Source organism: Prinia subflava, chromosome 3 (genome assembly GCF_021018805.1).
Source record: "Prinia subflava isolate CZ2003 ecotype Zambia chromosome 3, Cam_Psub_1.2, whole genome shotgun sequence".
Lineage (NCBI taxonomy): Eukaryota > Metazoa > Chordata > Aves > Passeriformes > Cisticolidae > Prinia > Prinia subflava.
In genome coordinates this window covers 97,179,547-97,197,458 of record NC_086249.1, presented here as the reverse complement: position 1 = coordinate 97,197,458, position 17,912 = coordinate 97,179,547, and the positions used below count along the sequence as shown (strand labels likewise).

General features: G+C 35.6%; 1 protein-coding gene across 2 annotated transcripts in view; it reads left to right on the top strand.

Annotated features, from left to right (window-relative positions):
• The window catches only part of DMD (dystrophin), a 978,378-nt gene that overhangs the window by 688,758 nt on the left and 271,708 nt on the right, over nt 1-17,912 (top strand). For both annotated transcript variants that reach the window (XM_063392999.1, XM_063392994.1), the window contains one exon: nt 2,841-2,958. In XM_063392999.1, coding sequence (XP_063249069.1) covers nt 2,841-2,958 — 118 coding nt within the window. The remainder of the gene's footprint in view (nt 1-2,840; nt 2,959-17,912) is intronic.

Here is a 17,912-nt window from a genome sequence, read left to right as displayed (position 1 = left end):
TACTTTTATCCAAGTTTCCATCAGAGTTTGATGCATACACTGTAGGTACCATATGGAATGTGTATTTGCAAAGTGTTTAAGATTGTACAAACTGGTAAAATTAGACCAGTAAACATTGTAACAATATTGTAGTTGTAATTGTTAAAATTCTGCGGAATAAAATAGGACATTGTTTGGATAAAGTTCTCAGACACTTTGTATTAAGTCAAGGAAAAAATATATTTATTTGAAAAATGCTGCTTTTTCTAAGGGTAAGAAAAGAGATCTGATTTATTATTTTGTATTATTGTCTTATGAGAGTTCTAGGAATCTCCAGGTCTGTTTATAGTGTTAAGAGTTTGAGTGTCCTTCTTGACCTTTCAAAAATACACTCTTGTGCATCCAGAAGAAAATAATTTTATGCACAATAAATGACAGAGAAAAGGCTGTCCGTACAATCCATACAGGGATGAGATTTTATACCCCCAAGGGAACAGCAGAACTAGCAAGACTCACTTAAAAGAGGCATTTCTAGTTTTCCTGAATGTCCAGTTCTGGAATTGCAGATGGGTCCTGGGGGTAATTCCCTGTGTAAGCCCTTGGGCACAGATCAGCTTCATTCCTCATTTTGGTACTGAGCAAATCCTTTCTGAGCTGTTCTTACCTAGTGCTTCATTTCTTACTGTATGAAACAGCAGCTTTCTTTAGTAGTGGTAAAAGCACGACATGTAATTTCTATTTGGAGACTCAGGCTGGATCAGATAAATCACTCTGTTTGAATATTGCAGTATAAAATTATATTTAGGGAACTTTGGCAAAGAGAGTCACTGTTGGCAGACCTTAGAATGACTTAATTTGCTTTTCTTCTTCTAAACATTTTCTAGGTAGGGAAGGAGAGAGAAAGGGAAGCCACAAAATTATCTGAGCCTGTTTTGTGTGTTTGAGTGTCGTTCTGCTCTGTCCATTTTGGCAATTTGTGTAATACAGATGTCGTTCAACTGCCCTGGGACTGCTTTTCCCATTATAAAATTCATGTCACTCATTAACTTGTCTTCTTAGAAAATGGAGTTTGGAAGGCACATAGATATCTAGATATAGTAACGGCATCATAGATTTTATTTCTCTTGCTAAGGAGAGACTTCTAATGAGAAATTTCTTCACTTAATTATGCAAGCTGCTGTTTTAACTGCATGTCTCTGCAATTCAATCAGTATACAAGTGAAAAAATACCACCCAAACTTTTGAGTATGACTTTAGAAAGCCAGTTATAATAGATTTTCAAAGACCTGATACAGAAGCTAAAAGCAAGAATTTCACAGGGTGTAGCTACATGTGTATCTTGAAAATTATCCTTTTTTTTTTTTCTAAAGAGTTTGTAACTGAACAAAATGAAACACTGTGGAGCTTTTAGTTTGCTTTGATACAGTGATGCTGTAGTTACTGAAAGCTATATTCTCATGCTCTTTTGTTTTTCTTATTGAATAGAAGATGGTATTAGGTCTTTATTTGTAACCTTCAACTTGGAAATCATGTAACTGTAGTCTGAGATTGGAGGATCAAATTTAAGATCAGACTCACAAGTCTTTTCTATCCAGAACAGTCAGTGAATAACAGCTTTTTAAAATCAAGCATGATTATTTAGAACAAAAACATTTTAAGGAGAGGAGACTTTTAAGAAAATAAAATACTCCTGACACTTTATCAACAGGCAGGTGAGAATGCTAACAGATAATCTAAACAGTGGCTGTAACTAGCCTAAAAAACAGAAATCCTTCTCTGGCCTTTTTTGCCAGCTTGATGTCCATTAAAGTGCACCTACTAACTGTCTGATGGCACACTGCTCTGTTCTGATGACTAAAAATTATAGGCAGAAAAAAAGTAACTTGTTCATACTTTTGTAATAAGTATTGCTACTTCCAAGTCCTAAGGCAATCTGGGAAATCTAATAAGCATCTTTTCTGGAAACTCCACAATAGGTAGCTGAAGTGTCTGAATTTGGTCAATGTCTTTTAAAGACATACTTGGATGCTTCTCATCTGAGAAACAATTGTACTGATTCCTTGTTTGCTCTTCCCTAATCCTTCAAAATAATTAAATATGTGTATAAATCTTATATGTCTTACTTACCTTGAGTTTTCATTTTCATTTTATCTAAAGCTATTGTATTTTAGCTTTTATTGCTTGCTAAATGCCACAAAGGTCATATTTTTTCTGATGAGATACTCTAAATCCACTTCTTACTTTCTAGTCAGATTGTCTGGGCTCTATCAATTGGTTTGAGTAGCATATAAATTATTAGTTGAGTGAATGTTAATTATTTTTCTGCTAAGTAAGAACTGAGGACAGAAAAAAGTGACATTAAAAGTCTTACAATGGGTTTTAACCAATAGATAATGAAACAGTTGTGAAACATTAAAAAATAAACATAATTTTTTAGAGTTTCATGAATTAATAGGAAAAGCCTGCCTAATCTGGCCAGAATGTAAACCTTTATATCTTCTTTTTAAAAAAGACAGTAAAATATCATATAATACAGAAAAATAGTGCCCTTCTATATAGCTTTATAGAAGAGAATAGCTTATCCTGCATAATTTGACATGTTAAAAATGAAGAATGATTGCTACTTTGTGTCTAGTTTCACAGGTTCATTTAAAATTATTAGTGCAAGTTATATTTGGTATTTTAAATTAATAACAACAATATTTAGAAGGTCTAGAACAAATTCAATGTCTTATTTGAAACAGCAAACAATCTTTTTGCTTTAAGTCAAGTTTGCACAAAAAAAAGTCCCTATATGTAGTCTTCTCAAAAACTCTTTATGCTTTTTCCTTTATTTTATTTTTGAATTTGTGTTCGACTAGGCAATACTACAGGATCTGGAGCAAAGACGTCCCCAGCTGGATGAACTAATAACTGCAGCACAAAATCTAAAAAACAAGACGAGCAATCAAGAGGCCCGGACTATAATTACTGACCGCAGTAAGTGGTGATTCTGCTATCATATGGCACTTTAGCAAACATGGAAAATGTTGTCCCATCTAATAAGCATAGCATTCTGCAGATACTTTACATACTCTTTGCCATGAGAAGTAGAGTTCCAGCAGGTGACAGTTCTCACACGGATTTTCCGAACTGCGCATAGAAGAAATGTCAGTGAAAGGCAGTGACCCCATATTTCAGATTTTTTATCATAACTTCATATTGCTTGTCTTCGTAGTGGAAGGACATTGTACAAAATATAGAATGTAAGCACTGAAAATAAAGAAATACATTTTTTCTTACACAAGGAGCAAAAAGAAAGAATTGACAGAGTATAGCCACAGGCTTGTAAGAAGCTTTCAATTCCATCCCCTGTAGTACAGCTGCAGGCGCTTCTTTCATCTCCCCTCAGCTGACGCAGAAGTCTGATGCTGCTCTGCATTGCTCTGTTATTTCTTCAGTTCTGTTTTCCCTTTCCAGATTTAACCAACTAACTGTGCCTAAGGTGGAAAAATTAGTAGATTAGGTTTTAGCAGAAGTCTTAGAAGACAGCCTTGTCACCCTTGAAAGCTTGCGTGTCCTTATACTTCTCACTAGAGGATGAAACACTTTCAAGGTCATTTTGTAGAAGCAGCCCTTGTGATGGATTGCTGTATGTCTTCAGTTATTATCTCAAGTTCTCAGGACTAGAAACTAAGGAAAAATGGATTTTTTTATGGTTCTCAAGATCTGCTATAGAGTTTAGAGAAGACCCAGGCCAAGTGCTTTGTATGTGGACAGAGACAATTCATTTTAGATAGATGCAAACTGTTCTGTATATCCTGGCCTGGAGACCAGGGCTTGCTCCCTGAAACTGATGACAGTGAGGGTACAAATGTAAGCTAAATTTTTCTATCTCCATAATTACAAACTACATAGATACACAATATATCTATATACTTATTATCTCTTTCTTTTTATTCCATCAGGTAAATACATTACATACTATGTCCAAATCAAAATGCATGTTTGGACCACACTGTTGGTAGTCACACATATAAATGTAAATCCTATGTGCAATAACATTGTTGAACTGCTACTGAAATATGCGGCTTAGATAAGGACAAGCTCTTTGTTTTAATTAAAATTTGAGAAGAAATGGATAAGGCTTATATCTTATATAAGAACCTACTCCTGTTGGACATGCAAACTAATTTTAGAATCACCTACTAATTTGAATTCTCATGAATTGTGTACATATACTTTAACTTTATAGTGCTTATTCAAAACCAACACATGTAGTACCCCTGTTGTTTTTTTTCTGTAGTATGTTTTAATTTTTAATTGTGATACAAGTCTTCTGAAGATAAGAACTGTAGACTCCGAAAATATGCAAGCATAATTCCTATATACCCTCATGTGTATGCATGACTAAATTTTGTTCTGTTGGAAATCTGCACTTCACTTTAAATGAATTTGCCGATTAAGAGAGATTAAATACTTCTTTCTCATACAGCAAAGGAGAGCAGCTATCAGACTGTAAATCATGAATGAGTATGTGGTAGCTCAACTATATTACAGCTTGTGTCTGTGGCTAATAGTGTGGTAAATACATTTTATAGGATTATTTCTTAGTTTTTATCTATAAGAGTTCCCCAAATTACTCAGTTATTCCAAAGTTAGTTTTGAACTTTAAATAAAAAAAAATATTTTTACTGTGATTTAGGAATATTCTGTGCTGAAATTGTCAATATCCTTGTCTACAAAGGTGCAGCTTACGATGCAGTAGATCCAGGTCATGTCCCTTTATACTTTCAAGTACACCTTGGAGTACGATCAGAGCCATTTTTCATCCCGTTTTCTGAGGTAGCAGACTAAATCCGTGAAGGTTTTTCATGTTTACTTAGTTTATATCTGGGCAATTTTAGTAATACTAAACACTACTCAGAAGGTATTTGTTGCTTTTGGATTTTAAGGAGATAATGATATTTTTGGTGGGACACAAAGATGCTAGGGCTTTACAATGTGACACATAAGGTATTTCTGAATGTTTGCCACATATGACATACTCTCATCTAAAGTACTTCTTCTAAAGAACAATAGTAATTTTTATATTTGTAATAGTTTGGGTTCTTTTCTCCTTCTGTGTCATATGAGGAATTTGGAGATTGCTCTGTTTGGTTTGAATTAGGCCTGCCGAATACCTGTATAGACAGGATCCACTTGTTCTGGCTGCAGTTACCTGTGCAGCTCACCTCTCCCACCCTTTCACAGTGCTATCCTGTCCTGAAATAGGGAGCCTCCTTATTCCCAGCCCAGCTGGTGGCTCTAGCTGTGTGCTCTTTACCTTCTGTACTCTGTCCTGTGCAGTGCTCTCACCCACTGCAGGAGTTTTGCCTTGTCCTCCAGCACATACTGAGTTCAGCCTGCTGCACCCAGTGTGCTGTCCCCATGTCCATTCCTGGGAATCCTGTTCACAGCCAGAACTGAACCCTGTATTGGAGAACCTATTCCACTTGCAGAGGTTTGTATATTCCTCAAAGCCTTTGAGAGTGTCCACTCTCTTACGCCTTTACCTTGCACCAAGATCCTGCTGCAAGTCCTCCCTGACTGCCTCATCCACAGACTCTTTCCTGTCCCCTGAGTTTTTCTCCCTCCTCATGAATACAAATCGGTTACCATGGTTATGTTTTAGCAGTTATGAGTACACGTTTAATCTACTCTGTTTCATGACGTGAGCATTGACACATTGGTGCTTCCCTGCAGCAGCTGTGTGCCACCCTCACAGGCAGCCTTCTGTAATGTCACACTGCCAGGGGACAGAAGTATCAGACCCCACCGTGAGGGAGAGGGAGTGATGGGCTGCAATGCCCTGGTCTTCGTGTAGGAGCTGGTAGACTTGACTTTATCTAGTGCACTCCCTGGGCTGAAGCACAGCCTCTCACATGTTGGGAAATGGAAAGATGAGGTGAGATAATTTGTATGACTGGGTTGTTAGTGACTTTTGCTTTTAAGGTGCTAGTAAAAACCCCAATACAATCACCTGGCCAATATCACAGAAGAGATACATTACAAATACTAAATCAGACTCAGGTACTCTACAGGAGTAGAGTTAGCTGCATTCTTCGTCATCAACTGAAATTAAACCTGAATGTTCTGGATTCTGTGCTAACATTGCTAACTCTTACATCACTCTTCTTGAAGAAATATGTATGTTATGTTTATTAAAGTTTAACTCTGAAATATATTTAGAAACATTATTTCCTTTTTAAAGTATTTATAAAAAATAAGGTAAATATGTTATACAAAATTTTAAAAAAAATCAAAAGACATTTGTTAGAAAGTGTCTATGATGAATTGCAAAAGAATTCTATAATAATGAGATTTTTTTCAGGAGAGTTGTCATAGTGTTGCATAGATTCAGTCTTATGAAGTAAAAACAGTAGTTAAAGGTAAGCTCCTTAAAGTTAAAGAGAAGCTCAATTAAATTGAATTATTTACTATGAACATTTTTTTCTCCACCCTTACTTCATTATTTGCATGAAACTGCTGGATCTGTACTACATGAAAAGACCTTGGCTCTGCAAAGTAAAGCTTGTGTTATGTTTACAGAATGATATATTTAAATCTGTGTGTATTCTATGTAAATCATCATTTGTTTACAATTTACACACTTGAGAATATGTAAGAATAATAATTTCATTTAGTCTTGAGGAAGAGTTGTGGGAAAAAGCAACATACGTCTCTGGTCTTTTAATGCAGAAGCATTCTGTTCTAACAGAACCATATGCTGTACAATAACATTTTTCTCTCCATAATGCATCACAGCTCCAAAATAATTTGCTTTACTGCTGCTGAAAATGTTGCTTCTTTAAAATGAATGAGTTTATAAGTAACTTTGAATTTAAAAAAGTAATTAAACTTTGAAAATTACTTTTTTTTCCATCAGTCCTTATGTATGAATACACAAACTCGGTAAGAAGTCAACATAGAAATACTGAGAGATAATAAATTTACAGTCTTACAGTCAGAAATACCAAAGCAATTACAAAGACTGTGTTAGATTTTGCTAGATTTTGGAAATATAAGTAATTTTAAATAGCAGGCCTTCCTATTATTGTGTTCACACACACGCAAGAGGTAACAGTGCATAAATTTTCTCTGGTTTTACTTTGCTAGTAATTTACATCCCAATTTTGTAATGTATTTTCTGGCTGTGTAGGTGATCGAGGCAATATGGAAATTCATGTTTATAAAACAGTATGAAGAAATAATCTCTTAGTAACTAAGTAATCTCCCTTTCAAGATTATAAACCAAAGTAAAACACATTTCTTTAGCAATTTTGTGAAGTTTATTGTACTCTCAAAGTATCTCTTCAGAGGTTAATTAATTCTTATTACAATAAATTCACAAATAATAGCAATAATTACAAACATTTCAATGAAGACTATTTTGATAAGGAATTATATTCTGGGACAAATGATTCCTTTTGAAATTTTCTTTGACAGTTTTAGAAAACAAGTACACAAGTATATGAATTATTTATAGACGATGTCTTTAGAGGAGGTGTTTTGGTTTTGTGGTTTGTTGTTTGTTTGTTTGTGTTTGTTTTTTGTTGTTGGTTTGTTTTGGTATTTTTGAAGAAAACCTATATGCTATAATTGGTTGTTAGCAGAGCTGCATTTGAACTAATCTGGAGAGAGTCTGAACGTCTCTGTGCCACAACATAAAAATGCCTTTACTTAATAGTTTGCTGTATTTGACAGTTTTATGGCAAAATCATCAACTTGTCATCTCTTTGACAACAAAATATATGGAAATTCCACAGTGAATTACAGCTGGACTGTTGTTCTCGACATCTTAATAAAATAGCCATTTCCACTCTACTGCCATCCATGTGGTTTTCTCTGAGAGCTACTGAATACAAATCATGAGTGTACCACTTGAAAAAACAAATTCATACAATCTGGGATTTGCCATCCAGTAGTAAAACCCCTAGCTGCCTGGACCAAAAAAGAAAAGTGTAAGAGAAAATTGTATTTGTATATAGTTCTCCAGTTATCTTGTTGATATTTTTAAGCTGAATTATTGAATAAACCCCAGTAGTCTGTTCTCTGAATTCCACATTTTTGAAGAACATTCAAGAATTGGAATTTCCTGTGTCATATACGTGCATTTTATTAATCATCCTGATGTACCAGTTTACAGCTGACAACTTGTTTTTCCCACAAGAACTTCATGCCATAGAAGCAAAACAAGGGAGAAACAGTTGGTTTTTTAATAAAATGTCAATAACAAGACAAAACTAGAGTTCTGAAAGGGATAGAATGGTACTGAGTATAGAGCTTGAAACCTACTCCTTGATGCATATTTGCTGCTGTAGGACCTATAAGAAGAAGTAGGAAGTTATTTTGAAATACTGGGGAGAGTCGCTCTTTAAGAATATGTGATAACATGCCCCAGAAATGTCTGAATGATTGGGGAATTCCAGTTACCTATAACTTCTCAGGCTCTGTATACTAGAATGTGGTTCTGTGGACAAAGGACAAGATCTCAGCTGCCTGCCTCAGGTGTTGTAGTCCCCCCAAAAAGGCTTTGAGACTGCAGGGTGACTCCTTCACTTTTGGTTATATTCTTCAGAAGGAGCAGCACAGATTTTTTGGTAGCTCCTAAGGTCATAAGTGTATTAAGTAATAACATTGCTGATGGCTTGCTTGTATCTCACATCTCAATCCTGTAAAGAAAGGTAATTACAAAACTTCATGTTGTTGGTAATTCATGTGGAACTGGCTAGTTCTAGGCCAGATATTTCTAAATAGGTAAGAACACGGATAAGAACAGAATAGGTAAGTTTTATACTGCTAGAAATCAGTCTGTGTTGGAAGACAGGCACTCTGGATTGCTGTGATGTATAGACAGACTTAGTTATGTTCAAATTATGTTTTAGTAACAGTTTGTCTTCTATCCTACAAAAGCAGAATGGTTGATCAACTCTCTCTTGAGAAAATTATGACCACAAAGAGAGTTCTCACCCAGCTTTGAATTTGTGAACAGTAAAGACAAAGTCCAGTGAGGAGTGTAAGGCTGTGCTACAGGAAGCGGCCTTTCAGTAAAAGTGATATTAAATACTTTTCTTAAAAGCCTTTAAATAATTTCAACTAGGCCCAGAAGAGTGAAAACAAACAAAGAAGCAAAAGCCATTAACAAACCACCCAGAAAAAAGACAGTATGATTTGGTAGGGAGGTGTTACATATTAACAGGCTACACTTTGTTGTATGATGTAGCCATGGGTACATAAAGTTAACTGGCTGAAAGGTTTGGGATATACCCTCACCTGACAGAAGAACATACATTCCTCTTTAGCTTCAGGAATTATCTGGTGCAGCATTGAGGGAAAGCTGCTGTTTGAGTCTGCTTTGTATTTTTTTTAACCTGTTGGTCACTACTTAGGGATGGAGTTAGTAGAGGTGGTAAGTCAGAGTGCAGACAGAAAAGTTCTTGTAATTTGTAGTGTCAAGACAATTTAAGCCTATTTAATATTCTGCAATTCACTCTGCTGTTCTTCAAATGTCTGGAGGCTGAGTTGATAGAATTGATTTTAGTAAAAGAGCCAAAACATATAAATCTTCAGCCCTCTGCGCCCAACCTTCAACCTACCCAGTCACCAGTTAGGTGAAACTGTAACCCAGAACCATGAGCAGACATGAAATGACAGAAAGTCTTGTCAGCAGCCAATTCCTTTCCCCAGGTAGTAGAGTCTGTTCCCCTGCTATGGTAAGTGTTGTTCACTGTTGTCAGGGCATCTTCTTGTATGCTCAAGAGAAGTTGTATTTTAACTGACTGATTTTATATAATTAACTGCCTTTGTTCCTAGAGTCATTATGAAAACTCTCCATTCAAATCATCTCCATTTAATAGAGTTTTCTCTTTTTTTTAGTTTAGCAAGAGTAGAGTCTCAGTAGCTTCAGAAAGAAACAGATTTACTTGCAAAAGTGTTATAAACAAAATGTAAAGGGAAGGTAAGGAACTGTCACACAGGATGAGGTGGCTGATCCTGCTCATGTAGGTCTCTGAAACTGTTAGTATCATGTGCTTCGAAAAATGTTGAAGGATTCAATAGTATGCAAATCTGAAATAAACTGAGATTATTTCTCAGGATACAAAGTCTTTCACATCTTAATTAGGGAAGTTAAAGTATTTTTTGAAACATTTAATTGACCAAAACTGCCAAGAATATGTAGTTCTTCAGGAAAGCAATCACAAAGTTATTTTAGAGATTTCAACATATTTAACAGTAACTAATCTGAAGCTTCCTATTTACAGTGTTAGAGCAAAAAAATCTGGTTTTGATTACATTGCATTTCAAAGTTGAATTAGTTTTTTATATTTGCAAGTGTTAATTAACATGTTAATTAACATTTATATAAAATACTTTAAAAATTGAAAAAAACAAACGCTAAAGAGGTTTTATTACATCTTGTCAGAAGAGGTAGAAGAATGCTTCATTGACTTGTGTAGTGGCCAGATAATCAGAAAGGAATGTTTTTTGTCTTTGATACTGGAAGGACTCAGTCAATATGCAGTGTTAAAAGGAGTAACGTAAATAATTACCATCAGCAGTGAAGATGGTGTGCTTTGGTAGCTCCCCATACAAGGTGACTTTTGTCAGTGAAGTCACAGATGGAAAGTGATGGAAGTGCTTCATCCTTGAAAGCAAAGTCAGGGAACAAGTATTCCTGTTTTCATGTAGCTGGAACAGGACCTGCCAATATAAACATGAGGACTAGGGAATGATTTAATTATGTCTGTAATTTTAATCAGTAAAAACCAGGCAAGGTAAGGATAACAAAATATTCCAGGATAACCTGAGAATCCCTCACACAAATGGTGAAAAGTCAAGACCTTATTAGTAAGGTGGAACTACCACAACAAAGTATGAATTGTCAATTCTTTCCTTGCAATGTACGATTAGATGCAAACAAAACTTGCCATTCTTAATTTTTCTTCATAGAGGAAGTTCCCTGCCAAACACTAAGCACTGACTAACTCCTGTGCCTCAGGTCAGGTTTATGATAGTATATGGATTTTTTGTTAGTTTGATCTTGCTTTTAGATATCAATGAAAATACAGTAAGAGCAAACTTCTTGCATCACTAGAAGTTAGAATGACCTCAATTTCCAGATCTGCTACAGACTTTCTTTGTAATTCTAGAAAAGTCTTTTAATTTCATGTGTTCAGGTGGTCCTTATCTAATTAAGGTGGGCTAATATCTCTCATCCCAGCCTTTCTCTGCCGTATCTCTTCAGAAGACTAGATTTTTCCACCTGTTTTGTTTGAATCTAACAAACCTAAGTGTTTGCTGTTTTGGTCCCTGTTTCAAGGTAGTACTGTGTTAGAAATAGCAGCTTGCACAGAATATTTTAAATTTAACTAGAAGCAGGCATGTAAACAGTAAAAATATCCATTTTATTTTTATCTTATTCATGATGATACAAACAGACGAGCTATGCTCATGTTACAACACATTAGTCAAAATGAAAATAAATGGAAATAAAAAGGAATTGTTGAGAAATAAAGTTTTGAGAATGTGATCAAATTATTTATCTACTGACAGACGGATGGGAAACATTTAATGTCCACAGTTATTTTAAAACCTGTGTCAGAACAGGATATATTCATTTATACCAGACCATAATTTTCTGTAGTAATTAGAGGGCAAACAGGAAACAGAGGTCCTGCTCAGCAGAGATTACAAGCTAAATTTAGATGCCACATAATCAGCCATATCAGGAAAATGCAGGTTTTGGTGTACACTGTGTCCCATCTCTTTTCCTAAAATGGATGCAGTACACTAAGAACATGTATTGGAACATGCAGTTGTTGTCAGAAAATCTAGTTAAGCATCCTGGAGAATGTTAGGCCTAAGGATTTTACTTTGGCAGTCCTTGATATAAATTTATCATAATTTTAGTTCTGCTTGAGTCAGGAATAAACCGATAACAAAACCAGTGTTTTACACAGCCCCACAGCTCCTTTGCAAGTCCAGCCTGAGTAAATACTGGCTTAGACTGTGTGAGAGAGGTCCTAAGACTTTGGTCAGTGGTTGCAGCAGCTGATGATTTGATTCTGTTATGTGTACAAACATATGTATTTTGTTATGTATTTTATTATGTATACAAACCATCACTATGGGGACGTATGAAATGCTGTAGATAATTCAAAGAATCTAAGTTTATTACTAGTTTCAAGTGGTGACTCTCAGGCTTTTCAGCGTGTGGTTGGTGGATAACAGTGTTTCAGCCTTTATCACACCAAAAAGGGAGGGAAGGAAAAAAAAACAAAACAGTTCTGGAGAGTAGCTGCTTCTATTTCATCTTTCTTATCAACAAGTCTATCCCATGACAGGTGACAGAATGACTCAACAGAGGACAATCCCTTGCCAAGTAACAGCAAAGAAATGTGGATAATGAATACTCTGATATGTGGTGAGGAAGTGGTGGCATTTGGGCTTGGTTAAACTTAGAGCTTAAAAGAGAATATTTAGGAAAAAGATCTATTTTGTAATATTTTAATTGGATGAGAACTTGTGTACAGTCGAGCGAACGCCTATGCTATGGAAATTTTTGCTGGAAGTGTCAGACTGTGTTTATGTCTGCTTTATCATCTTAACTTTAGAAATGAGTGCTGTATTTTAGAAAAAAGGATGTAATAATTTTGCAGAATATTCATTACAGTCTCTCTGAATTCCTGTACTTTTGACACTTGGCTTTCTTCACAGCAGCATTATATTAGGACAGCAAAAGTAATGGTTTCATCTGTTTGTTGGATAATTTTCTTTGCTCCGTTTTATATAGTTTCCTGAAGGCATAGTGAAATACAGAATAGAACAGAATAGACTATTTCAGTTGCAAAGTACCTACAGTGACCATCTAGTCCTTCTGCTCCTTTCAGAGCTGATCAAACGTTAAAGCATGTTTTAAGGGTATTTTCCAAGTGTCTCTTAAATGCTGACACACAAGCGGCATTCACCACCTCTTCAGGAAGCCTTTCCCACTATCTGGCCTCCCTTTCAGTAAAGAAATGCTTTCTGATGTCCAATCCAAACCTGTGCAGTATGTTAGGTTCAAAATTTCCTGTGTTAAGGCCATATCAGAATAGGGACTTTGAAGTGTTTGTCTAAAGTGGATTAAGTTCAGTGTCTCACCAGTGTTTTGATCTGTGTTGGAGTACCATAGAGAACTTGAACAAAGAAGTGCTGATGTCTGATTAAAAGAAAACAAAACATCCCAGAACAAACACAGCACCTCAGGCAAAATAAACCAAACAGTAAAAGGCAAGTTATCCTGTCTTTCCTTTTCTCAGGATTGGTGTAATTGATGCATTATATTTTTTTTTCCTTTAAAAAATCCTTCCTTCCTTTTCACCTAAAGGATTGCACTAAGATGACAGATATGATACATTGTTTATTGGGGTTTTTAAATTACTATTTATGTATCTATTTAGTTATTAAGGAACAAATATGTGTAGTGTCATACCAGGATCCATAGCTTAAGACACAGTTTATGTGACTTTGAGAACTAGTCCTCTAAATTCAGACTAGGAAAACAAAAAATGTTACCTGTTCTTCTCTGGCACACTCCTGTGCTTGAAGAGCTATGCTCCTTTTAAGTTCATGTACCAGCATTTTTATGATAGGACCCTCATTTTCTAATCAACAATTAATTAATTTAAAAAAGCTAGCAGCATTGTAATTGCCAGAGAATGCTCAAAATATTTGAATGTTATGGAATTTTCAGAATTTCTCCTTTCTCCTGTTGTGTATGTTACTTCCTTAGTTGACTCTATTGGTTATTTACTTGTAAATGCATTAGCCATTTTAAGTGTGAAATTTAACTACTTCTCTGCTTTATACTTCTACAAAGTTGCAATTAAGAACTTCAAGTGTTAGGAAGCTGAGATTGTCATTCTTTGCATAAAAAAAAGTATGGATTAACCAGTATCAGACTGACAGCACCTTGTGGAGTACCAAAAAAAATGGTGCAAGTGTGGGAGGGAAGACAGAGTGGGACAGTTCCAGAACTGTGGAAATGTCATTCTGAAGAAGAAGCAGGAGCCCCAAGGAATCTTTGGAAATAGTTCAAAATTGGTGCAATTTATCTAAAAGACTGTGATTGTAAATCCAAAGGAGAAAAAAGAAGATAGATTTTTTAATTTTCAGTCTTTTGATATCTGATGCTTTTCGTCTCAGAAAAATTACTGTGAGAGAATTATTTTACCCAAATCACCAGGACAATTCATAATATATTGTGTGAACTTGACTTTCTTTTGGGTCTATAAGCTTCTGTCTGTGCTGGAACTTATGGTCAGCTGTCCCTGGAAATATATCATGGGTGAAGCTGTATATCTGGTATTTCCCTGCACTGTGAAGTGCTGCATCCAGCTGCAGGGTCCCCAGTACAAGACAGACAGGGATTTGTAAAAAAGGTGCAGAGGAGGCCATGAGGGCTGGAGCACCTCTGTAAGAGTCTGACAGCTGGGGTTGGTCATCCTGGAGAAGGCTCCTGGGACACCTCACTGCCACCTTTCAGTTCTGGAGATGGACTTTTTGTAAGGGCAGTAGTGATAGAACATTGAGAATGGCTTTAAACTGAAAGAGGGCAGGTTTACATTGGATATTAGGAAGAAATTCTTTCCTGTGAGGGTGGTGGGGCACTGGGGCAGGATGCCCAGAGGAATTACAGATTCCCCATTCCTGGTAGTGTTCAAGGCCAGGATGGGGCTTTGAGCAACCTGCAAGGTTCCCTGCCCATAGCAGGGGCATTGGAACTAGATGACATTTAAAGGTCTCCTCCAACTCAAACCATTCTGTGAGTCTGTGATTAAGAAGCTGGTAATTTTTAAATAAAATAAATTTATACTCTTCTCAGCTTCTCTTGTGAAATAAAAAATTGTTAACTCGGCTCAGATGTACTGTTAAAGCAGTACAAAATACCTGAAATTTATGCTTGAGGATGAATATAGAAATATTTTCAAAGAAGTACCAATATTTCTTTCGTTTCAAATAAGTTCTTGCTCATTTGGAAGTTTTCTTTGCTTTCAAAGGAACTATAAAAGTCCAGGCTGGCATGTTTTTGATTTGGCCCACTGTTTTTTTTTCCTTCTGATGCATGCATGGCTTTTTTTGGACACCGAGCTAAGCTCAGGACTGTTTGCAGTACCCAATTTTCTGTCACTGTTGTGTGGTAGTGAAGCTCTGGAGTTGTCTCCCAGCTGACCTTGGTGAGAGTTGTGTGCTGTGAAGGTGGAACAATTTGGTAGTGGCTGAAGAGGAAAAGATCCACTATAGTCTATGCTTGTTTGGGTTTTTTTTGTGGAAGAAAATAGAAATACAAACAATCTGCAAAACTTTTCTTCAGTAACTTGGAGCCTGATAGCTGAATTATTAAGTCCATTTTAATTTGCTAGTTATTTTCGTTCTCTTAACATCTCCCAAAGTCTTGCTCCTACACTTAGATCTGGATCTATTAAATCAAGGCCAAAGCAAATCTGTGTACAGAGTAACAAATGCAGATATATTTGGAAAGCAAGTCTCAGCCCAAACTCAGTAGGAGGTAGTAGGCAGATGACATTAGGAATATGCAGTGTAAATATGAATGTATGATAGCAACACCAAGTTATGTGGTACTAAGAATTCACAATCTCACTGCCTATATGCCTCATTGGGTTGGTAATGAATTTCACACATTTCAGGAGTTAAACTACCCAACCTACCATTATGTTTTTGCATCAGTAAGTCTATGAAAGCATTAATATATGAAAGCTGGTGTACTTTAATAACGCTAATAGCATTCTTGATTATGTTCAGAGAAAGTAGAATACAATATCACTAATTTAATATCCCATTTTTAAATAAAGGCACAGACATTTCTTCTGAAATAAATATTTTGTAGGCAGGTTGATTATTACAAAACCGATTATCCATGAACAAAAATTAGATACATAACCATAAATTATTTTCCTTTTAATATCTTGAGTAACCAAAATCCTAGAAAAAACCCAAACAGACATTTGGGCAAGATAAATACTTAAATACCTAGATGCCTCTAATTATATCTTGCAATGAAAAAAAATCAGAAATTAATGGGTTTTTTTCCTATTCAGTTCTTTGAAAACTTTCCTATAAATTTTAAACAGAAACAATTGGATTACCTACATATCCACTCATCTAGTTAATCAGATTAGTGTTAATCCTGTGGCTTTAGTTTGGGTACTTCCCATAAGTCTAAGTATCATTTCTAAATCTAATGTAAGTCTTCATAATTATATTATGAATATTTAAGAAAGTAGCTAAATTCAATAATGCAGTACATATTTTCTACATGCAACAAAGGAAAGACAATAAATCAAACATCTTGAAAGTTGATTAAACTTCCAGCAAGGAAACCCCATTTTTTTCAGTAGTACAATGTTACAGTGAAGTTATATTTTTATATCATCCAAATATTAGAGTTTCTGTAGAAAAAGATAATTTAGTTAACTTCTAAGGGCGTGTCCATTTGCATCCTGCATCTAGGGTCATGGAAGAATCACTGCTGACTCTGCATTCTGCCAGAATAATGGGATTTTAGTTTTGCCAAGCCATTTCTCCATGAATGTCCTGTTATTATGGATCTGGGGACAACAGGGAGGTATCAAAAGATAATTCTCTAATCTGTCCATCTCCCTTGTCAATAGTTTGTGTATATGCAGATACATGTGTTTGTTTCTGTAGGTTTCTAGCAAAACTACACTTAGATTTGTTACCTATTTCATACTAAATCCTAAAGAATCCTACATCTCTTTAGGCTAAGTGTTTATTTCTCACATCAGAATTTTACAGATTGGATGACATTTTAAAATGCAAAGCAAATGGTCTTCCACATTGTGCATGATCTGTTCCTTTTCTCATTTAGCCAAAAAAATTATCATGAAAACTTCATTTGAGAGGTGATAAATGTTATATACATGAATACTTCTGTAAAAAGTTGAGAAAGTGGTGAATGCTTTCTGAGGGACCTGTTTTCCAAATAACAAACTCTTGCATGCCCTTCCCAGTGCTCAGTCATGGAAATTACTTTTTGCTTGGTGTAAGAAATTAATTTTTTTAGATGTGCTACCAGCTTAGTCTGGTCTCTGACTCCCACTCTCTATAGCAAGGTATAAAGGATGCTTAACAGTGTTGAGGAATTATTCACTTGGTGCTTAGCAGAAACCACTTGACAGTTTTCAGTTCAGTCTGTTTGATCTGACACTTCCAAAGGAACAGAGTGACCTTCATTAGTTTGAACATATGGAAGTGACTTTTAGATAAAAGAAAATAAGCTCTGCCCTAGTGAAACAACAACAACAACAACAACAACAACAACAACAACAACAACAACAACAACAAAATCAGACTTGCAATAGTTGGAAATAATTACCCCCCATAAGTATCAAACTACAAAATAAGATTATGGCTCTGTGTATTTAAAAAAACCCAAACACATCTAAATCTGTTGAAATCTCTTATTGCCTGTCCTTCTTAAGCTCTGAGAGGGCAGGGAAAGTAACATTCTTCCCCTCTGGACTTTCATGCCTTGGTATGCCAGATGCATTTTCATTGCTCTTCATGACCCCCAAAAGACAGCTAAGGGCTCTGAGTACTTCTTCTTTCTGGTATCCTTTGCTATGCCTTTTATTTGTTCATAGAAACTACAATATTGCATGATGGTATAGATGATTGCAGCTCATTCCTTTTTCCCAGACATTATTTATTCACTTGTTTAAATGCAGCTTAGTTTGAGAATATTCTTTCTTTTTTGCCTAATTTTCTGGAAGAATAGGCTTTTAAAAAATCCATCATTATGTGTTACTATACCTTATGAAAAGGACTAAGATTTCCATAAATACCTTAATATATTGATGGTGCATAAAAGTTACAGCTGACATCTTACT